This window comes from Martes martes (genome assembly GCF_963455335.1).
Source record: "Martes martes genome assembly, chromosome: 8".
Taxonomy (NCBI): domain Eukaryota; kingdom Metazoa; phylum Chordata; class Mammalia; order Carnivora; family Mustelidae; genus Martes; species Martes martes.
Genome location: NC_137895.1, coordinates 73,104,859 through 73,129,443, shown reverse-complemented (window position 1 = coordinate 73,129,443; position 24,585 = coordinate 73,104,859). Strand labels below are relative to the sequence as shown.

General features: G+C 40.5%; 1 protein-coding gene across 2 annotated transcripts in view; it reads right to left on the bottom strand.

Annotated features, from left to right (window-relative positions):
* Nucleotides 1-23,312, bottom strand: part of BICD1 (BICD cargo adaptor 1) — a 214,154-nt gene extending 190,842 nt beyond the window's left edge. For both annotated transcript variants that reach the window (XM_080810796.1, XM_080810795.1), the window contains exon 1: nucleotides 22,606-23,312. In XM_080810796.1, coding sequence (XP_080666922.1) covers nucleotides 22,606-22,818 — 213 coding nt within the window. In that variant the 5' untranslated portion in view covers nucleotides 22,819-23,312. The remainder of the gene's footprint in view (nucleotides 1-22,605) is intronic.
* Nucleotides 23,313-24,585: the final 1,273 nt, after the last annotated feature.

The window sequence follows — 24,585 nt, the reverse complement described above, 5'->3', positions numbered from 1 at the left end:
CCATTTTAATAACCAGATGAGGTTGCCTTCATAGAATATTAAAAGAGTATTTGATTTCACAGGAAGAAATTTCACACAAAGAAAATGACTTAACTTTTAAGTTTAGCTTTTAAATGAAACTAAGAAATATGGTTATATACCCAATGTGTATCATGAAATGTAGCCAATTTAATTCCGGCAAATTACATCATAGAACATAATAACTATAGGACGATGCTTATTTATCTGTCAAAGTCATGAATCCTTTCCAAATGTAAAATGCTTTTGGCAGACATATTTTAAAATTCTTTTTTAAACAGAGCATCAAAATTGGGTGGTGCCTGGGTGGCACAGTCAGTTAAGCGTCCGACTCTTGGTTTCAGTTCAGGTTAGGATCTCAGTCAGGGTCATGAGATTGAGCTCCGTGAGACTCTGCACTTGGTGTGGAGTCAACTTAAGACTTTCTCTCCCTCTCCCCCAACTCCATGTGTGTGTACTCATGTCCATTCTCTCAGATACATAAGTCCTTAAAAACAAAAAAAAAAGAAGAACATTAGGGCACCTGGGTGGCTCAGTCCGTTAAGGATCTGTCTGCCTTTGGCTCAGGTAATGATCTCAGGGTCTTGGGACTGAGCATCCCTTCAAGCTCCCTGCTCAATGGGGAGCTTGCTTCTCCCTCTCCCTGCCTTTTCCCCTGTTTGTGTTCTCTCTCTCTCTAAAAAGTAAATAAAATCTTAAAAAAAAATAAAAAGAACATCAAAACGGATCCATAAGAATTTGAAAATTCAAACAAATATGGAGTATTTCATCTCCAAATTGAATTGTGAAATGTTATCCTTCTCCTTCATTTTCTAATCTCCTTATCATATGATTTCTTTATATTATTCTTAACTTCTTTTTTTTTATATATATTTTTATTTATTTGTCAGAGAGAGAGAGAGAGAGGGAGCGAGCACAGGCAGACAGAGTGGCAGGCAGAGGCAGAGGGAGAAGCAGGCTCCCCGCCGAGCAAGGAGCCCGATGTGGGACTCGATCCCAGGACGCTGGGACCATGACCCGAGCCGAAGGCAACCGCCTAACCAACTGAGTCACCCAGGCATCCCTATTATTCTTAACTTCTTAAGAAACCCCCAAACCAGGAGCCATCCTAATTTCTCTTTCTTTTGCTCTCATGTCCAAGTAATTATCAAATCTTTCAGCACCCTGCATGAAATCATCCCCTCCCCCAAGGAGATTCCCTCCAGTCCAAGTCACACCATCTACTGCGGGAACTGGAGCCACAGTCTTCCTAACTTGTCTATCTCATTCTGTCCCCAGTCTGTAAGGGGAAGAGCCATAGTGATTTTTTAAAACATTTATCAGATCACATCACTCCAGTGGCTGCCCATTATACTTAAAATAAAATGCAGATTTCTTGCCAGGGCTCAAGGACCTGGTTGCTGTCCACCTCTCTATCCTCCTTTCTAATTTCTAACATCCGTACCCCCAACTCCTTCACTCCAGCTTTCAGAGATTCTCCATTGGGGGGCAGGACTGGCACCTTGCAGGGGGAAGAAGGAGTGTTCGAAATGTGTGAGCATGTTTCTTGTTTTGCGTTTCTTTTTATTTACTTATTTTTTTAATGGAGATACAATTGACAAATAACAATGTATTGGTCGAGGCACCTGGGTGGCTCAGTGGGTTAAGCCTCTGCCTTCAGCTCAGGTCATGGTCTCAGGGACCTGGGATCAAGCCCCACATCAGGCTCTCTGCTCAGCAGGGAGCCTGCTTCTCTTCCTCTCTGCCTGCCTCTCTGTCTACTTGAGATCTCTCTCTCTCTGTCAAATAAATAAATAAAATCTTAAAAAAACAAAAACAAAACACAATGTATTAGTTTTAGGTATACAACACAAAGAGTTGGAGTATGTATATACTGCAAAATGATTACCACAATAAATTTAGTTAACATCCATCACTGCACATAGTTACAATTTTTTCTTGTGATGATAACTTTTAAGATCTACTCTCTTTCCAAGTTTCAAATATGCAATACAGGACTGTTAACTATAGTCACCATGGTGTACAGTGAGTGCACTTTTGTAATCACAATGACTTGGGAGGGGGGCACCACTAGCATTCAGTAGGCAGCAGATCAGGGATGTGAAACATTGCACCAAAGAACCCACTGCCCCACAACACAGCCCAGTTCTACACTACAACGGATCACGGTACCCACATGCCAGGAATATCCATGCCATTTTTGCAAGCTCGTTCCCACCTCAGGGTCTTTGCATTTGCAGTTACTTTCAGCTCAGGACACTCTGAAATCTTTCCTGGCTTGCTCCTTCTCACCACTTGGGAAGTCATCTCCTTTGAAGATGGACCAGCCCTCATTTTTAAAATAGCATCCCCTAAGAGCATCCCTGCCAGTGTTATTACTTTTTCACCCTGCTTTGTTCACATTTTAGCACACATCATTATGCAAAAATTTTTTATTTGTTTACTCTTCTATTGCTTTTCTCTCCCATTGGTATGTCAACCCCTTGAGGGAATTTGTACCCACAGCACCTAACAATGCCTGGGATAGAGCAGTTGTTCAATAATCATCTGTGAGATGAATAAATATCTATAATAACTTTTCTTATTTAGGGTTAGGAGTGAATAAAACTTGATTTTGATGTACAGTGTCACCTACTCACCATCCACAGCACGGAGAGGTAACAGTAAATTTTAAATGTTCTAAGTCACCACTTTACTCTTTCAGAGAATGTGAAAGAGGTTTTGTCTTGTTGGTTTTTTTGTTTGTTTGTTTGTTTGTTTGTTTTGTGAGCACCATATTTCTGTAAGCCTCACAGTAAATGTGTCACTTCTTCTGGCTAACATGGTCAGTAGAGCAAGGGTAGAAGTGCTTCCAAGGGCAAAAGTAAACACAGGTGATGGTAGTCCACTTTACCTTGACGTAAGCAACTCCTTAATCCACCAGATGAATGAGAATCACCTTTTGTCAGAAATGCTCACAAAACATATTTTCAAGACCAAGAAGAGTTGAAAAATAATGCAATGTTAAAAAACTATTTTTCAAACACACTTTGAGAGCGCTAAATCTCAAGTTTCAAGACAGGTCTATGAAATGAGCTAAGGAAGAAGGGGTAAGTGGGGATATGTAGGATTACATTTAGATTTTATTTTTTTTTAAGATTTTATTTATTTGACACAGAGAGAGAGAGATCACAAGTAGGCAGAAAGGCAGGCAGAGATAGAGAGGGAAGCAGGCTCCCTGCCGAGCAGAGAGCCCGACGTGGGACTCGATCCCAGGACCCTGAGATCATGACCCGAGCCGAAGGCAGAGGCTTAACCCACTGAGCCACCCAGGCGCCCCTACATTTAGATTTTATAAGATGAATTTATGAAGTGTACCAAAGCATTATTTATTTTAATATATGGAAGTCTGTTAAAGAAGAAAGTATAATTTGATTCATGTTCCACACATAAAGACCTATAGTTGGATTGAGTCTAGATTAGATACTAAATGCTAAGTGCTTTTCTTCAATCAGTGATATTTGGGGTCTGGTATACAATAAACTATGATTTCTGTGAGATTGTTGGGCCCAAGTACTGTGTGTATTTCATATCATAATATAGACTGCCAGATGCCATTCTCTCTCTTTTTTTTAAAGATTTTTATTTATTTGACAGAAAGAGTGAGAGAGAGCACAAGCACAGGGAGCAGCAGGCAGAGGGAAAGGGAGAAGCAGGTTCCCCAGTGAGCAGCGAGCCCAACGGGGGGCTTGATCCCGGGACTCCAGGATTATGACCTGAGCCAAAGGCAGACGTTTAACCGACTGAGCCACCCAGGTGACCCACCAGATGCCATTCTCAAACTCACAGCAATTCATGCTCCAATAAGCAATGTATGAGAATGCTCCCACTCCCACCCACTTTCCAACACTGTATATTATCAATATTTTCACTTTTTGTAAGTTGATTGATAAAAAAGTAAAAACTCACTATTATTAATTTGCATTCACTACTATGATTGTGCATCTTTTCAGATGTTATTATTTGCGAATCCTCCTCTGTTTGTCCATTTAGTCTTTGCCCTTTCTTCTACATTATTGTTTTTAGTCAACCTGTGGGAGCTGTACTTTAGGGATAATAGTCTTTGTAAGTCATCCATGCTGCATTATTTTTTCTGTCTGTTGCTTGTTTTTGACTTTTGTTTATAGTATCTATCACATTTTTAAAAAAATCTATGTAACCAAATGTGTCAGTCCTGCCTTTTGACTGCAAGTTTCATATCTTGCTTAGGAATATTTCCCCCACACTGACATTTAATAAATGTTCTTGGGGGAAAAAAAATGTTCTTGGGAATTTTCCCCTAATTAGAGTTCATTCTGTAACAATCCATTAAATCCTCAAAATTCTAGTGTAAAGTTAATGGAGAGAGGGGATAAATGAGGATAAGAAAAATATAAGGGTAGAGAAAACGAACTGGAGAAGTCTTATTTTTTAATGTTAAAGAGATGCTGCATTATTGAATTTTCCTCTCCATAAGGTTAATATTACGAAAGGGGAAAAAAAAAAACTCAAGTATTTTGACTTGAAAGTGTAATTAAGCTTTAATTATATAAATATAATCATAAGGGGAAATTATTGGTTTAAAACTATCTAAGCACAAATAATACTAGAAATTTTTTTTAATACTAGAAATTTTTTTAAAGTAAGATGAGGAATAATTACAATTTTCATAATACTAAAAGTGAAATCATATAAAATGATAAAAAATAAGTTAATTCCCACTGAGGTAATATTTCATCTGAGCCTTTTCCATAAAAGCTTTAAATTTTCTGATATTATGATGTTATTTATACGTAAATAAACCAGGGAATTAGGAATTAGTCAACGATTTGTTTTTCCAACAACTATCATGAGAAGAAAATAAAGGAAGAATTTTTACAGAGCTATAGGTAATAAGATATTCCAGATGCTTAACTATGCATGTGCTTGCTCAAAAGCCAAAACAAATATACTTTTGAGATGAGAACTTGTATTTTGTAATACTTTATGAAAAGCCCTTAAATAATATTTTTCTCCAAAGTAGCTTCCTAAGGATTAGAGCACAGATCCCATTAGGGTTTCCAATAACATCTAATTAGACAATTAAGTTCCTTTGTTGGAGCTTGCCTGCTTTGCTTATAAAAATGTATGCAAAGTCAACATCAGCCACAACTAAACATTTGGCATCCTTTTCCTTAACACTTACTGGGGAGATAGAAATAAACAGTATGATCTGCTCTCATTCGCTTGTTGCTTCCTTGTAAATGTTGAAAGCCTATCAAAGCAAAGAGTCAATGAGAGCAAAGAAGATGACTCCTGAAACCAATGGGTCCTAAAGAAGAGAAAAATAGGAAGGAATATTCCACCATCTATCAAGAATGTTATTATAAGGATGCCTGGGTGGCTCAGTTGGTAAAACATCTCCCTTTGGCTCAGGTCATGATCTCAGGGTCCGGGGATGGAGCACCGCTTCAGGCTCCCTGCTCAGCTGGGAGCCTGCTTCTCCCTCTCCCTGTCACTCCCCGTACTTGTGCACACGTGCACGCTCTCTCTCTGTGTCAAATAAATGAAATCCTTTTTTTAAAAAAGAATGTTATTATAAAACCATAACAGTAAGACAATGTGGTATTTGTACAGGAATAAACCAACAGTCAGTGAAACAGAATAGTCCAGAAACAGACCTATGCATATATAGAAACTTGATTTATGACAAAGCAGACTTTAAAGATTAGTGGAGGAAAGGACTGTTCAATAACTGCTGGTGTTGAGATACGTGGCTCTCCAGTTTTACGGAGAAGTTATGGGAAAAAAATAAAATTAGATTTCTATCTCACATTAAACACGTATGTCAACTCCAGGAAAATGAAAGTTTTAAATATAAAAGGCAAACGACAATATATTCAGAAAACAATTTAGGTGAAATCTTTTTTATAGATTTTATTTATTTGACAGAGAGATAGAGCACACAAGCTGGGGGTGCAGCAGGCAGAGGGAGAAGCAGGCTTCCCGCTGAGCAGGAAGCCCAATGTCGGGCTCAATCCCAGGATCCCAGGATCCCAGGATCATGACCTGAGCCAAAGGCAGGCATTTAACTGACTGAGCCACACGGGCACCCCTAGACGAATATTTTTATGACCTCATAGTAAGGAAGGATTTCTTAAGCAAGAATCAAAACACAGAATCTATAAAGGTGTGATAAATCAACCAAATTAAAATTATATTCTCTTCATCAAAGGACACCCCAGAAAGAATCAAAAGACAAGCCATAAACTAGGAAGAGATTTCTAACACATATAACTAAGAAGGCTTAGTCTACAGAATACAGTTACACTCCTACAAATCAGTATGAAAATATAAACAACCCCAACAGAAAAATGGGCAAAAGACACACAAGAAAACATTTCAATGAAGAGGAAACATAAATGCCTGTAAACATTTAAGATGTTTAACCTCATCAATAGTCCCAAAAATGCAAACTAAAGGTACAATGAGACACACTTTCACATCCAGCAGTGAGTCAAATATCCTGTAGTTTAACAATACAAAGTAATGACAAGGAGGGGGAGTCAATGGTGCCTTGTTCCTTGCATATTTTGCAATTTTTTTTTTTACACCACGGTCTCATAGTTTTTAGAATATTACCTGTGTTGATTTTTTCTAGGCCACCATAGCAGTAGGCTTCTTCTTCTTCTTCTTTTTCTTTTTTTTTTTTTTACGATTTTATTTATTTATTTGACAGAAAGAGAGAGACCAAGAGAGGGAACACAAGCAGGAAGAGTGGGAGAGGAAGAAGCGGGCTTCCCACTGAGCAGGGAGCTGGACCCCGGAGCTTGATCTCAGAACCCTGGGATCATGACCTGTGCTGAAGGCAGACACCCAATGACTGAACCACCCAGGTGCCCCAAGCGGTAGGTTTCTTCAAAACATGTCTGTATTTATTTCTGACAGATGTCTGCAGGCATGAGCAGCCTGCAATCACTCTAAACTAAATTCTGACTTTAAGACCTTAAGGTTTTTTGGATTTCATCACCTCCACACACATTCCCTGTGTGAACAGTCTGTAATCTTGTGAAAGCCAGTGGTGGGGGGTGTGAAGCCTGAGGAGAGAGACCCAATTTTTCACATAGTCAGGTGCTAGAGGTAGGGAAAGACAGTATATCCAATTGTCCCTTATTCTTAGCGTGAAGTCCTTTGGGGCCAAACTTAGGAGGATCCTAGGTTTTGTCTTTCTCCTACTTCCTCTACCCTAAGTTGTCCATAGAAACAAAGCTCATTTTACCCGATTCAGCAAATGCACTCAAGGCAAAAGTCAGCTCTGATGAACTGTTTAGTTCTACGGTTTTCTCCTTCAATTCAGTTTTAGCCTCTGAGAATCCTCACTAAGTAGCCAATTCACTTCTGCATTTTAAGGGACAGTGTTACATTTTATCCAACATTTTTAATTGTTTCCAGCAGAAGAGTTAGTTATGTTAGGTCCGTTATTAAACGAAACGAGACTGAGACAAAGTGAAAGTTATTTGAAGCTTTATTTTATGATAAGTATTAGAAGTTAGACTGATCGGCCAGAGGAACGAGACTGAGACAAGGTGAAAGTTATGCAAAGCTCTATTCTACGCTAAGCATTAGAAGTCAGACTGACCGGCCGGGCTGTCTCCGAAGAGAGCGACCACCCCCACCTTACAGACTACCTTTTATAGAGCAAAAGCCTGGCCACACATAGGTGGCCAATGAAATTGTAACACACAGAGAAAGTTGCGTAGTCATGTTAGGTCACATGCAGGTGGCCAATTGAATTACAATTTACCCTATAGTAGCTGTTTGAACTAACCTATTACTCTGGTCAGAATTGGCGCTCAAGTTTGGCACCCAAAAGGCAGAGTTTACATTCCTTGGTGGTTAGGGAGACAATATGTGTACTTCTACTGATTGGATGTCTCCACCTGGCCTGACTCGTCCTTGTATTCTGGGCTCTGTTATCGGGAACTGGCCCGACCTGGCCTTGTATTCTAGGCTCTGTTATTAGGAACTAGCTGACCATATTTTACTGGTTTCCCAGACTTGCTTCTAAGTAAGTTTCTCGGTCGGCGGGGGGGGGGGGGGGGGGGGGGGAGATGGTGAGCAGGGTCAATTTAAGTTTTACTGCACAAACAACAAAATGGCTTTTAACCAAGATGGAGTCGCTCTGGCTAAATAGGCCCTTACAAGTTAGAGGGCCTAGACCACTGTGCTGCCAGAATCAAAAGCCAAAAATCATGATTTTAAGACAGAAAGCTAATTATATTATTTTTGTGCTTTGAGGTTTTGAAGTTTTCAATGCTTGTCCCACAGCAACAGAATAAAACTGAAGCTCCTTCGCATTCCCACAAGTGACCTGCTCCTGTTCTGGAGCCGTAAGAGAGATTCTTGCAGAAGAGAAGTCAAAGGAAGGTTGAGCCCAAACCAATGGCAACTGAGAGAAAAGACAAGAGAGAGGAGAAAATGGCAATTAATGAGCAAAGCCACCGGCGGAGAATATTTAAGCCTAGTACGGACAGAGCTTAACATAGCCAAAGGTTTGATCAACACGTTCAAATCTGAGTCACGCCCACAGGGCACTTCAGGCTCTCAGAGCTGAGAGTCAGGAATCTGGAGGGGGTGGGGGTGAAGACCCCAAGGAGCAGCACCAGTCCAATGCCATGAAAGGACATTGGGCGATGAGGACCCAGACTAATGGGCAATTAGGCAACCTGGTCACAATGGCAGGAAGACGGAGAAGCTGCCACTCTCAGAGAAATTCACAAAAAGCCATGAGGTGAAAACAAACCCTAAAGCAAACCAAACAGAGCACAGAGGAATAACAGATATTTCCAGACCCCTGATTCCTTAGACCCTCCTTCCTCCAGTGTCACTGGGCCTCCTCTCACTGTCAAAGCCTTCCCATGGCAGACATCAGAGCCAGCTATACCAAGCCCTTGGCTGGTGGGGACTGACAACCTCCTTACAAGACCTTTCACTGTCCGGCCCCAAACCATCTCTTCAGGCCCATCCCACCTCTTATCTCATTTCAGCTGCAACCACACACAGCGGCTGACAAGCAACAATCCCTCCAATCTTCCCTCTTCCACATGTTGTTTCCCTCTTCCTGAATGACTCTGCCTTTTCAGGTGCCTGGAAGATCCCTCCTTGTTCTTCAATGACCACTCACAGTTGCCTTGATCAGGAAGTTTTCTCTGATTTTTTAAAGGTAACTTTGCAGCCTTCCACTTCCATGTCCTATCAACCATAGCCAATACATTATTGGTTCAATTTTTTAAATTATTATTACCATCACAGCCATCATTTATCAAGTATTTAATATGTATCAAGGACTCCATTAAAGGCTCCACATGGATTTTTCTTTAATGCCCATAGTTATTATCTTCCTCTATTTTACAGAGGAGAAAAGTGAGGTTCATAGAGTTTTAAGATTAGCCTAAGATCACACAGCCACTAAACAGATTTAAATACAGTTCATTCTGACTCGAAAGGCCATTAGCTGTCCAATAAAATCAACCTTTGTTCATGTCAGTTGCCACCAAGAGTAAATAACTAACTTAAAAATAAAGACCATGTCTTCCTCATTTTTGTATAATAAGCATAATGCTTAGCATATAGCTGATGCTCTCTAAATATTTAATATAGTAAAAGCTTCCAGTTACAAAATAAGACATGAGGATACAATGTACGTAGAGAATGCATATACAAATATGTAACTACTTCATGGCATGGTAATAGACAGTAGCCAGATTTATCATGATCATGTCATAAAGTTTATAAATGGGGGCACCTGGGTGTCTCAGTCATTAGGTGTTAAGAGTCTCCTTTTGACTTAGGTCATGATCCCAGGGTCCTGGGATGGAGCCCCACATCAGGCTCCCTGCTCAGGGGGAAGCCTGCTTCTCCCTCACCCACTCCCCTCTCTCGTTGTCTCTGTCAAATAAATAAATAAAATCTTAAAAAAAATAAAAAAAATAAAGTATGTAAATGTTGAATCACTATGTTGTGTACCTGAAACTATGCAATATTGTATGTCAACTACACTTCAATGAAAAGATTTGGTACGCAAATGAATGAAATAATGAATAGCATCCATTCCAGTCCCTCAGAAACTAGAATATCAACCATGGCACAGAATCCATATTACAATGTCTTTATGTCACCTTAGACTAGGGTCTACTGGCTGGCTCAGATGGTCCAGAATAAGAGATAGAAAATAAAAGAAAGTTAAAGATTCAGGGACAAAAACAACAGAAAAGTCAACACAGCATGTTTTTAACAAACCAATTTAATTTTTAAAATGGTTATTTTTTAAACAAGTGGTCTAATCCAATCTCTTTTCAAAATAACTGGCTATCTGTGGCACCTGGCTAACTCAGGTTGTACAGCATGTGACTCTTGATCTTGGGGTCAAGAGTTTGTCACATAGGGTATAGAGATTTATTTAGATAAAAAATATTTTTTTAAATAAAATATTGGCTATCTTAATAACTTCATCTTTTTTTCCAGCCTAAATCAATAGCATGACATCTATTAAATACTGGCCATGGGGAGAGAGTTAAAAAAACGAAAAAAAGAAGAATGCATCGTATCTCATGAGCTACCAGTTTAACGTAAACTCTTTTTCCTGGAAAGAAGTTAAGTCTTACTTGAATGTATGCACAGGTTATCTCACTATGGGAAAATATAGTGTAGAACATTGTGGCTCCTTTGCTCAAAATTCTCCACAAGTTTCCCCATCTCACTCAGAGCAAAAGGCAAAGTCCTGGTTACAACCTAAAAGCTGCTTCATCATTTAACCCTCATGTCTCTGTGCTTATTTACTTTTCACCCCTTCATTCAGTCCCAGACAGCCAGGTGGCCTCTGCCATCCCTTTCTAGGAGCCTTTCTGACCCCTCTACTGAAAATAACTTTTCGGGGCACTTGGGTGGCTCAGTTTGTTCAGCGTCAAACTTTTGGTTTCGACTCAGGTCACGATCTCCCTGAAAGGAGATTGAGCCCCATGTTGGGCTCAATGCTCTGTGGGGAGTCTGCTTCTCCTCTCCTTCTCCCTCTGCACCATCCATCCTTGCATTGTCTCTCTCTCACCCTCTGAAATATATAAATAAATCTTCAAAAAATTTTTTTTTCATTTGGAACTGATCAATGACAAAAACCTCATGTGTATAGAGTTCTTTTCATTGTCTTTTCCTGAAATGTCTTACAATGACCATTGTCTAAAAATTTAATTGTGGCTCTGAGATACTGGTCTCAATTCTAGCAAATAATAGCTCAAATTATCCCAAACACTTCAAGTGACCTGTAAGGTATATTATTTATTTTGCTAAAATGAAAAACAAACACATATAATTTGATTGGAAATAATTACAGTGACTAAGACAAATGACCTGAGGACTCCCATTGGAAAGGATTCTTTAAATTATCTTAAAATATTAAATAAAAGAGGATCTTCTTGTGCAGATCATTAAACCATAGCTAATTCTGAATTACCACCACTACTTAAGAAACTGTATCAATTTTTAAAAATGATTCAAAGAGCCAACAATTCAAAAGATATTTAGAATTGGTTTTCAAGTGCAATATATCCCTTTTCTTCTGCCTCTCTAATGGTTGCTTTTCCTTCCTAATTATATTTACTTGAGGTTTTGAGTTTAAAAGCTCTGCACACACATCAGCATTAGCAGAAAGCAAGCCAGATTGTGATTTAAAGGGAAAAAATGGTCGTATATGCCAAGGAGATAATGCACAAGATGACAGTATCTTCAGCTCAACAAAAGAAGTCACGTACAGTCCTGTCTCCATCTAGTTACCTCACACTGAGGTCAACTTAAAAAAAAAAAATCTCCTAAAACCTTCTAGAGAATGGCAATCAGTAAGGCTTATCAACAACACACATCCATGTTACAATATAAACCTCTTTCAATTTCAAAAATTGATGGTTAAGGGCTGGCTCTTCAGCAGTGGCATTTGATTCCACATTAGTCTGCAGTATGCAAGAGAAAAACAAAGGCCCATCATTCTGAACCTTCCATTATAGACCCACACCAAACTGCAACAACACATTCTTAAGGAAATTGCTGTTACTGTGTACTTCCTATAAATGTAAACAGATTTCTTATTTTCAGTTCTAAATTTAAAGATAGAAACACAGCAGTTAAATATTACATTTTAGAATAGTGCTTTTTCTTCATAAACTACTGTTTGAAAACTGTAAGCATGTATAACCAAAGAGCAATTGAAAATAACCCCAGAAGTTAACAATCAATGTAACAAAGCAATCTTTTTTAATACCCTATTTATAAACTCGTAAAGTTTGCATAAGCTATTGCAAGCAGAGCAAAGCCACAAAACAGATTTAACAAAGGAGACAACTTTCAAAAGAAACTTTAAACAACCCTGGAGGATATAAAAATAAACACAGTCACATTTAATATACATCTCTGTCTAGTACAGTCAAGTTTTTGATATTTGATGGTTTTCTGAAAGGCTTTACAGCATTTTAAACTCTAGAAAATGGAGAAGCAAAAAGACACTGCAATTAAGTTTTCCATATTAGCTCATAACTTCCCAGCCTTTTTCTCCAAAACACTTCTATTCCTGGGGCGTCTGAGTGGCTCAGTCGGTTAAGCATCCGACTCTTGATTTTGGCTCAGGTCATGATCTCAGGATCGTGAAATCAGCCCCGCACTGGGCTCCATGCTGGGCATGCAGTGTGCTTAGGATTGTGTCTCTCCTCTCCTTTTGCCCCTCCCCTCAAAAAATAAAGAACAAATAAATCTTCTTTAAAAAAACAAATAAAACTTCTCTTCCTGTGGACTCATTTACTCCTAGAGTTGGAAGTTTCTAGGAAAGGTTCTCAGCCCCAGCTGTACCTGTGAGAGAAGAAGGGCTAACATAATAAAGCCCCAGCTCCACCCCCATTGACTCTCAACTATCGTGGAGTGCAGTCTAGGCGGTAGTATTTTTGTAAATCACCCAAGTGACCGTAATGAGTAGTCTGTATAGAAAGTCACTGATTCTGACACAGCTCTTCTAAAAGAAGATCCCAGGGTGGGTATTCAAGCTCTGCTTAAACACTTCCTGTGCTAAGATCCAAAATCCCATCCGAAAGCCCTGAAGGTAAAATAGTACTTTATAGATGGTCATTTTTCAAATATGAATGGTTATTTGAATGGGGCACGGTGACCCATCATTTCTCCTAACAACTACAGAGTTCCAAGATCTTTGTACTTGTACTCCTTCCTAAAATTCATTTCCCCCAGTCTCCATGTGACTCATCATTCTGGTCTGGGCTCAAATATCACCTCCCAGAGAGGGTTTCCTGATCACACTTTTCCCAACCGGTCTCCATCTCTTTGCTCATGGCATTCCTCACATCCTAAGTGCATGTGTGCTTGCTGATGATCTCCTAGATCTGAAACATTAGCTCCATTCAGGCAACTCTGTCTTGTCTGTCTTGCTCAATACTCTTTATCTTTAGCAAGTAGCACAGTGCCCAACACAGTAGCCACTCAATACAAACATTTGAATGGATAAATGAAATAGAACAAGAGGCATGGGCAACCTAAAGCAAAAGCCAAATTCAGATCGCTATATAATGGAAATAGTTGGCCATGCCAAAGACCCCCTCAATGTAACCATGTAGCTTCAAACTGTACAAAATTTCATGGAAACTTGCCCAAATGTACAGATGTAGTCATCTTAAATTCCTTATTATGCATCAGTTTTCTTCTGAAACTCAGGTAAGACATAATCAAAATTCAGATAAACTTTTGATATACTTTGAAAACATTCCAAATATTCAACAGCCATAAATACAGCAAAATGCTAAATATTAAAACAGAAAAGTGTAACCATATTGGAATCAGTGTGATCTAGTAGTGGGGAAGGGAGCATAAAAAAACATAAACAATATGAAATTACTTGGAACACCTGAAATGATAATATCAAAAAACTCAGATTGGGGTGGGGGAACTTATAGAGACCATTCCATATAAACTCCTTTCTAAGCATGAACCTTCCAGACAGTATTCCTAGCATGTGGCTAGCCTTTCCTTAAATTTTTTGGGTGACAGGGAACTCACTACTTCCTAAAGAAACCACACTTATTCCATTCTTGGACACCTATACCTGTTAGTTCTTGATTTTGACTCAAAATCTGGCTCCCAGGGACCCACTGGGCCTTGTTCTGCTCTCTGAAGCCAAGTACAAATATGTCAATGAAACAAACTCAATGAGTCAGTTCTAACAACAATCATTTAACAATGATTAAAAGAAGTAAAGTGAGTCCAGAAGGGAAATAAGTTTGGGTCAGGAAAAGAGAACACTGAAGTGTTATAAATAAATAAATAAATAAATAGGGATGCCTGGGTGGCTCAGTGGGTTAAAGCCTCTCCTTTCGGCTCAGGCCATGATCCCAGAGTCCTGGGATCAAGACCGGACATTGCTCAGCAGGGAGCCTGCTTCCCCCTTTCTCTCTGCCTGCCTCTCTGCCTACTTGTGATCTTTGTCTGTCAAATAAATAAATAAAATCTTAAAATAAACAAACAAACAGTCAAGGGACAGAATACAAGTGTGAAAACAGGTGGATTATCCTGGCTGGAGGTGAGTGACCAGAGTAGAAACAGATAGGAGGAAAAAGACAGAAAACAGCGGATACACATTCCTGAATGCTAAGTAAAAATTATGGTAATTGAACAAGATTATTTTGTATTTAAAAAAAAGAAAGAATGTGAAAAGTAAAGGACAAGTAGATAAAATAAGTAGACTAGGTAACTCAAAAACAAAGCAACACAGAAATTCGGAGCTGAAAAAAATCATAGAAATTATCTATCTCAACCCCTTAATTTTATAGATGAAATAAATCCTAGAAGAAAAGGTATCAATTGCCACTCTTATATGCCTTTTCATTGCTTTAAGGAAGAACACTTTTGTCAAACCATTTCCTGTCTTGTAGCCACTGATGCCCATCGCCTACATACCATGCTGAATCTGAGATTCTGTATAAGACCCTAACCAGCTATCTCAAAACTCAACTATCACAGGGCAAAGATGGAATAACATAATGAGGCCCAACTGCCTGAATCATCTTGGCTTCTCACCAAGACCTGGTATGGACAGGATATGGCCACACTGCAGGACCAGCTCTCTCAGCCCACGGAATCTAGCCACCTATCAAGCTGATACATATAACCCCATCATCAGCCAAGAAGACAAGAATCAAAATAGCTGCTAATTCACCCACAAAACTTTTCCATTTTTTCCAAGGCTACCTGCTTCCTCTAAGTCCCTAGGGTCACCCATACTCCCTGAGATTCTCTGGTTTTCTTTTCTACTCAGTCCCATTTTCTTCACACTTGAAACACCAGTGCTTTAAAAAGGAAGCCCTGCAGGGTGCCTGGGTGACTCAGTCAGTTAGGCCTCTGCCTTCAGCTCAGGTCATGATCTCAGGGTCCTGGGATTGAGCCCCGTGTGGGACTCCTTGCTCAGTGGGGGTTCTGCTTCTCCCTCTGCCCCTTTTCCCCATCTCTCTTTCCTGCCCCCCCATGTTCACTTGCTTGCATTCCATCTCTCAAATAAGTAAATAAAATCTTAAAAAAAAAAAAAAGTTAGCCTTGCTCTAGAAATCTGCATTTTAAAATTTTTTTAAAGATTTTTTGTAATTATTTGGGGGAGGGGGGTGGACAGAGGGGCAGAAGGGGAGGAAGAGGGACAAGCAGACTCCACAGTGAGCATGGAGCCTGACACAGGGCTCGATCCCAGGATCCCAAGATCAAGACCTGAGCAGAAACCAAGAGTCTCACATTTAACCAACTGAGCCCCCAGGCATATTTGCATTTTAAAAGGATAAAGTATTAAATGAAAAATACCAGGTTGCAGAGTAATATGTATAACACAACCCCATTTTTATGAAAATAAAAGAACAGGATAAACAAAAAACCCTGTCAATGGACTCATGTACTTAAAGGCATTTAAGAGGGGCCTGCGTGGCTCAGTGGGTTAAGCCTCAGCTTTCAGCTCAGGTCATGATCTCAGGGTCCTCGGTTCAAGCCCCTCATCAGGCTCTCTGCTCAGCCGGGAGACTGCTTCCTCCTCTCTCTCTTTCTCTGCCTGCCTCTAGGCCTACTTGTGATCTCTATCTGTCAAATAAATAAATAAAATCTTCAAAAAAAAAAAATAAAGACATTTAAAACAAGTATAAGAGAATACTCACCAAAGTATAAGAATACAGACAGAATCAGGAGGAGAGAAAGGAGAAGCAACTAATTTGCATATGATTTTATCTAAGTTGGAACTGTTGCCATAAATTGTAATTATAGAATCATCATTTTTAAAGAGCAATCAAGGGGTGCCTGGGTGGCTCAGTGGGTTAAGCCTCTGCCTTCGGCTCAGGTCATGATCCCAGGGTCCTGGGTCCAGCCCTGCGTCCGGCTCTCTGCTCAGCGGGGAGCCTGCTTCCTCCTCTCTCTCTCTCTGCCTGCCTCTCTGCTTGCTTGTGATCTCTGTCAATTAAATAAATAAAATCTTTAAAAAAATAGAATAGCTATATCTTAAAAAAAATAAAAAAAAATAAAGAGCAATGAAATGATTATGACCAAAAAGAGAAAGAAAAAAATTAAATTAAAAGCACTAATGCAATTTCAAGTTATCTGTCAGCAAGAGGTGTGTGCTATTTCTCCTAGCGCCCTCTAACCTAGGAGGTCAGGAAGGGCCAGTTTCCCACTGAGGCTGACCTCTGGGTACTCACTGTGCCGGCCCAGCTTCTTTGCCCATTTTTTATTAATATGCACATTTCCTAATTCAAAATGCAATCAAACTAACTGGGGAAAACACTGTTGAATTGTTCATATCTTCTGTGTTCTGGAGACTAGGTTTGAATAAAATGACAACTAATTGTACAAATTATTCCTTTGTTTTATTAAGTTGAGAGTTGAGTATTTGAATTTCTTATGCAACTTATGCCTCCGCTCAAAGAAAACATGAATTATAAGGATTCATATAACCTGGTAATCAACTGGAACCTCTAAAAGAGCTCTCGGGGCGCCTGGGTGGCTCAGTGGGTTAAAGCCTCTGCCTTCGGCTCAGGTCATGATCCCAGCATCCTGGAATCGAGCCCCGAGTCGGGCTCTCTGCTTGGCAGGGAACCTGCTTCCCCCTCCCTCTCTCTCTGCCTGCCTCTCTGCCTGCTTGTGATCTCTGTCAAATAAATAAATAAAATCTTTAAAAAAAATAAAAAATTAAAAAAATAAAAGAGCTCTCCCCCATAGCACCTTCCTTTGTGAATGGAGACAACTTCTACATACCCTTAGAAAATTCTCAACACTATTCTTTTCCTTACTTCCCACATCTAATCACCCAGCATCATGTTCCACCCTACATCTTCTAAACAGCTGCTAGGTTTGGCCCCTCCTCATCATTCCTACTGCCCCTGCACAGCTCCAATATACTCTCTATAACCAACTCTGGGACTTCCTTTTTTTTTTAATATTTTTTTAATTTTTTAAAATATTTTATTTATTTATTTGACAGAGATCACAAGTCATCAGAGAGGCAGGCAGAGAGAGAGGGGGAAGCAGGCTCCCCGCCGAACAGAGAGCCGATGTGGGGCTCGATCCCAGGACCCCGAGATCATGACCTGAACTGAAGTCAGAGGCTTAACACACTGAGCCACCCAGGTGCCCCACGCTGGGACTTTCTAAACCAACTTGTGACTAAGGTGTTCCACCCTCTCAGGTACTGTGGTGCAGTAAAAAGAAAATGCGCTTCTTCCTAAACCAAGTTCTACCACTTAGTTTTGCAGTCTTGAGAAAAATACTTAATCTAAGACCTATTTTCCTCTTCTGCATAATTCACATGATAACTACCTTAAAAAAGGATTCTTATAAGATAAGGCATGCAAAATGCCAAGTCCTAAATGGAGCTTTTTACAGAATTAAATGCTTTGTTATTTTTATTATTTTCTTATCTGTAAAAATGACCATTAAGTCTCTGAATTACTCTGAAGATTAAATAAGATGTAAGGCACCGAACACAGTGTTACTAAGTGCTTCTTTTCATCTCCTTTTAATGGTTCTGCTATCCCCAGGGCAAAATGTGACTACTGCCACTTTCCCAATATGATCTCCTGCCACTTGACTTCACATGTCTTCTTTAGCATAATGAATTATTAAATAGTAAGACTGCTTCTCTTCATGTCTTCCTCTCCTTCAAAGCCATATTTACAGGTACAACATTATGTGTGAGAAAGTCTTTTCTATATATTTCAACATGCAAGTAATTATCATATTTTCAAATTTGGAATGCAATACCCATAAAGTATAAGTATATGGAAGGGGATGATATAGAAGAATATTCATAAATATCTGAAAAATCTGAAAAAATCTGAAAAAATCATCAAACCATGGTTACTTACATGTTCATGCAAACACAATGAATGTGATGAAAGATGTAACATCTTGTTAAATGATATCTGAGAAATAACTTTGCCAGAGATGAAATTTTGAGTTGAAATAAAAAGAAGGAATGGTACAGGTTAGAATGACTGGGTCAAAAAAATATATATATGATTGAAAGTGATTGTGTTTGTTTGTTGAGGTTGTTTGCAAATACTTTGCAAATACCTTCTAAAAGCATACGTTGGTACATTATAGATGTTTTAATTTGGTAATAAATATGATGATAAATATAAACATTCTTCTTTCAAACCAGTGAGAGAGAAAACACTAGCCTAGGCAAATAAATTATTAACATTCTCTATGTTTATTCATAGATTGGAAATGAAATCTAGGGGCTCCCTCCCCCCAGTATGATTTCATGATTTAGCACATACAAAGCTAACAATCTTTCTAAGCATAAGAAGGAAAAAATTTCTGTTTAAAGATGAATCCAAAAAATTAAATGGCTTTCATCAGATCCCCAATGTGACAGTCTCTAAAAAGTAAGTTCAATATTTATTCCTTGAATGATTTAACCATAGTCCTGGAAAAAGAAAACAAAAAACCATAAAATTAGCTTCAGGAAGAAAAGCTGGTCATTGTCCACAAAGTGCTTCATTAGCAAATGGTGTCTATCATTGGTGTCAGGGTTAAGAATATGAGCAAAAAAAATGAGTTGAAAATTCTTAGTACATGGTCTACCATAAGCTAGCTGCAAAACTTTTCTTAAGTTGTCACATGGATATGTTTTCTACAATGCTACCAGGAATGCTGAATCATACCTTTCTATGGGGATCTTTTTCAATTTTACTATTTTTTAAATTCAAATACTTTTAAAGTAAAAAACAAAACAACCACAAAAAAATTTAAATTCTAGGTTTTTTTTTTTTATGTGGGTGTATTTTTAGTTTTTAAAAATTATTTTGGAACTATGACTCTTCCTCAAACACTATTTTGGCCTGAATGACAATCACAGTGCTGATTTACACACGTCCCAAACATATAATAAGCCAGGACCTGAACATATCTGGGCTTGGGTGCCCCTCAGGTCACTGAAAAGCAAGCATTACTTGTGAAATTATAAAACAATGGTCAAGTATTCTAACAGGGATGTTGCTTTGTCCAGCTCCCCAAAGATAATTAAAAGGAGAACATTATGATGATGGCAGAAGTCATTCTTTTTTCGTAACATTAGTACTTTTCTTTCAAGTCTGTTCTTTTGGGTCATGTAGACAGTGATGTAGGCACAGAGCAGAGCCCTAAATGATGTCAAGCCAGGTCAAAAGCAATCTAGACTCAGGGAAGAAATAACTAGAAAAAATTAATGAATTTATTATCTTGATTTTGCACATCTTCAGGCAGCACTGCTCACTTGGCATTATTATCACAGCAGTAATCAGCCTGGGAAGAAGGGCAGCAACACTGCTGGGTACTGACTCTTGAAAATAAAATGACCTGTAAAGACTGAGCCAGTTTGCTACACTGCAAAATATCAATGTTCAACTAGGACTTAGTACCATCATTTTCTGCTGACATTCCCGTAAACTGGACCAATTACTTTTAAATGAATCATATTTGTTGCAAGAGCCTAGAAATAAGCCAAAGATTTTATACTTGGCTTTATAGAAAAAATGCAGCGTTGTTTACTATATGTACCTGTAAGTGAACAAAACTTCCCTTTTAAAAATCAGAGCACTCACAAAATATGTCTTTCAAAAATGGCTTCTATATGATTATCATCATTGGGATATTTTAGTTTGCCCAATTATTCTGGATTTACCTTTCAAGTAGGAAGTATTATTGAGACTGATTTAGCACATTTAAATAATACTTCCAACTAAAGTATACATTAAAAGAGTAAAAATAACAGGTCACAACATCAATCAATCAAATATAATGATTATTTTATTACTCTTAAATACAGTTTTATGTAATTGCTTAAGACAGTTCATTCGGAATAAAAAACCGAATCAGTTTATGCTAAGTGCAACTCAAAATACTTATGTAAATGAGTTTCATTTGGTAAAAATAATCCTGATAAATTTTTTATCAGCCTCCTGCTATACAGAACAAAATATTCCTCAAATTTTTAAAGAAAAAAATGTATAACTGCTATTTGTATTATTCTTTATTAAGAAACTACAATTGTGCTATTCTCACAAAATGTTTTTTCTCATTTTTCCCATTATTGTTGATGACAATAATAAAGGTAGTGTTTCAATACCAGTCACTTCCTATACTTCCTAATTTTCTTCATCTTTCTCTGACACTAACCAATATTGACTAGTAAATATTTGATAAGGGTGTCCCTTCTTCCAGTAGAAATTCATTCTTTAATAAAATATTTATTATACATTTACAATGTGATAGACTTTGTGTTAAAGGATTTGGATGCAAGATAAATTAAGACAGATTCCTTTCCTTAAGAGCTCATGGTCTAGTAAAGGCAAAAGACAATTGCATAATGGACTACTATGCAGAGTAAGTGCAAAAGACATAGGAATACCCCCAGAAAGGTTGCTTAAATCAAGCAGGAAGATCAGTTAACAGTAATACTCCATTTCATTAAATTAAGTCTACCTCCTTTATCAAGGAGGTGATGGCTTACCACTGCCTGGTTTGCACTTCCTCACCTTGGCAAAGCAGCGTTGACAGGTTTAAACATCAAAACATCTCTGAGAATTACAATCACTATCCTGTTTCCTGACTTCACAAGGTTTAGCATCACTGAATTTAAACATATCTGACCTAATATAACTTGGAAAACACCAGTGATTCCAGCTGTTGTTAAGAACAGACATGTACATGGTAAGAAAAACATGAACTCAAAATTTACAGCCTGATACATGAAAATCAGATTTTTAGTTGGGGTTTTTACCATACGTTTATTTGTTCGCATTTAGGCATTTAGCCATCAGAATAAAAATAAGACATACCTGAAAGTGTATTTACCGTATTGTGTACTAGATTAGAAGGCAATTTGATTAGATAGGTCATAAATCACGTTTTTAACTGTAGCAACAAAAAAACAGACACCCTCCAAAACACTGAGTAAGAAAAACATTTTTGATAATAATACATGCTAAATTTAAAATTAACACCTAAAAGCCAATATGCACCTAAAAATAAAGACTCGCCACAAAGAAAAGCAGTGTATACATCTAAATTTATAACCAGTGACTTGCTACCCATAGTGCTTCAGGAATCAGATAAAACAGACCGAGTTCCTTCAACAGTATGTATATTCTCACGAGCGCTTGATAGGAAATCAAAGCATATCCATTATTTTCTTCCAAACATTAGCCAGTCTTTAAGAGAAGCCAAATACCGAAAGACTCCAGAGGGCCAGTGGCATACATGGCCCATTTGTGATATTCTGGTTTTATAAACCCAGTCATTTCAAACAGAAGAGCCTCGTTTGATATGGACGGCTACCCTTGCACTTGATATATACCATTCAGCCAACGTGTAGAGGAGTTCAATTTTCCCTGGTCAGGGTGACCTTATCTGACTTGGGCATGGCTCTGCCTCACTCAGAGGTGAAATCGAGGCAGTGGGATCACCCAGCAGAGTTGTTTTTCTCAGGCAGCCCGAGGACATGAATAACTAAAGCCAAGGAGAAGGAAAACCGCCCAGACTTTGTCCGATGGGATTGGCGGAGAGTTCTAACACAGTTCCCTCTTGCATCAGGGGTGGTTACATTCACCAGGCTGAGGCACCATGGGTCCTGCATCCTGAAATCGTGGGTCCCTCAGCGCAACCCTACTCATCACCTTTTGTGGATGACGGGATTGTTGCTGGAACCCGGGTTTGAAATAACAGTTTTGGGAAGTTGGATTTACGCATTCCGACCCAGCAGTCGCCTTCGAGTGCTGAGACTTGAAGACTTCTGAATCTCCCTCCCCCACAGCCCGCCCAGCCACCGCCTCTCAAATTCCAGCTTATACATTCATTTCCCGGGCAATTTTTCTCTTGGGGGGAAAACAATGGACTCTTTCAATCTTCTCTTATCAACAAAGGGCTCTAAGACGAAGAAACCTCCCTTTCAACCGCATCCTTTCCGACTTTTTGCCAGTGAAGAGTGGGCGTTGGGGGTGGGGGGCCGGGGGCCGCGGAGGGATGAGGTGACAGGCAACTCACCTCTTTCAGCTGCTCCAGCTCCTGTTTGAGGCTGTCGTACTCAGCCTCCAGCTCGTCATACTGCTGTTTGAGGGTCAGCTTCTCTTCCAGTACCACCAGCCCGTACTCGGCAGCCTGGATCTTCTCGTGGGTCGTCTCCGTGAGCTCCTTGGTCAGCCTCTCTATCTCAGTCTTATAATGGTCCACAGTCTGCAATACCTCTTCTGCGGCCATAGCCCCGGCGGATGGAGGCAGGAGGGGGTGTCGGGGTGGGGAGATGGATGCAAAGCAGGCGGGGGAAGGGTAAAAATGGAAAAGAAAAGTGTGGCTGGATGAATGAGCAGAGCGCGGCGCTGACTGCTGCTCCGGCGGCAGCGGCTACACTGCCGGAGAAACTGAGGAGAAATGCAACATGGAGAACGCAGGGAGAGGATCAGGGGCGAGGCGCCAGCCGCTGCCGCATGAGTCCTCTGGGCCGGCCCCTGCGTGCGGTCAGCAGCCGTGCGGCATGGCCTGGGCTGCGGCTGCCGGGGACGACGAGGGGCTCCGGATTCTGCTTATTCAGAGGCGCCCGGCCGCCATGTCTCCCGGGCAGCGTCACTGCAGTCTCCCCGGGGCCTGGCGCGCTCGGGCTCGCGTCTCGCTCGCTCGCTCCACCTGCTCCCTCTGGCTGTGCTGCAGCCGGTGCGGAATGATGCAGTCTCGGCCCGCTCCCTCCCTTCGCGCCTGGCCCCGGCTCCGAGCAGGGGGCGGGGAGGCGGATGGAGTCAGCGCGGGGGGAGGGAAGGAACCGACGGAAACATCCCGAGGCGCCTCCCGCCGGGCGCGCGGGGCCGCCACCGCCGGCTGCACCGGGGGGCGCGCGGGCGGGAGGCCGAGGCGGAGGCGGCGGGACGCGCGCCGCGGGAACCTCCGCCCCGCCCGGCTGGCCGCGGACGCGAGTTCCTCCCAGGACTTTGACCCGCGGACACCGAAGCCCCCCCCGGAGTGGCGGGGACGCCCCTGCTCTGCCGCTGCGACGGGAGCCCGAGCTCAGGAACCGCCTGGAATCGACGCCTTTCCCAGGGAAAAGCAAACAGTAACTAACGCGCTCGGGGTCCCGCGTATCCTTCTCACCCCCTGGGCTCCCAGCCTCCTTCCAGCCTCCTGCACCCAAACCAGCGCTGCGCTTCCAAAGCGTGCCAGACCCACCCCACTGCGAGCTCTTCCCGCCCGCCCCCCTACCTTCTGCCTCCCCTCCTTTCCCCTGGCTAGCTTGGCCTGGTTATAACCTTATTACCCCTCAGGGCAGTCTTCACTAAAGTTGCTTGCCTTCGCACAGCGGTCTGTGCCCAGCTTGCCACAGGATTGGGATCTGCTCCGAAAAATGCATACACCCAGTAAGCCTTTAGGTACTACTGTTTCTTGCCTCAGTCGTGCTACTCGTTCTTCAGTAAAGGAAAACTGCATGAAATTCCCTATATATGGTATCAACGATTCCTTCCCTACAATAAACATTTTTAAAATAATAAGAGCTAATAGTTCTTGAGACCGCATGCCTGCCATTCTTCTGAGTATGGTATGTGCATTCTCTCTAGTCTTAATGACCACTCTTGGAGGTAGGAACCATTATCCCCAACTTAAAAGTGGTGAAAGAAAGGCACAGGAAATTGAGGGATTTGTCCAAATCAGGCAACTCTTCAGTGGTGAAGCCAAAATTTAATTCTAACTCCAGAGCCCTAAACTGGATTATATTGGTCTCACCACTCATTAATAATACACACCCGGCAACTAAATATTATATGCTGGTAAAATGACCACTTTGATCAATATGAAGAGTCACAAAAGGAGAGGAAGGCAAAGTCAGAGTGAAAGACCAAAAATGGAGAAGAGATGAGAATGGCTAACCTAGAGGAAAGGGAGAATGGGAGCAGAAAAGGAGTGATTTCTGTGGAAATAGAAGGGAGGCTCTGGGACCAATACACCAAAGGTCTTACCAGTTCCTTCCTTCTCTTCTATTGG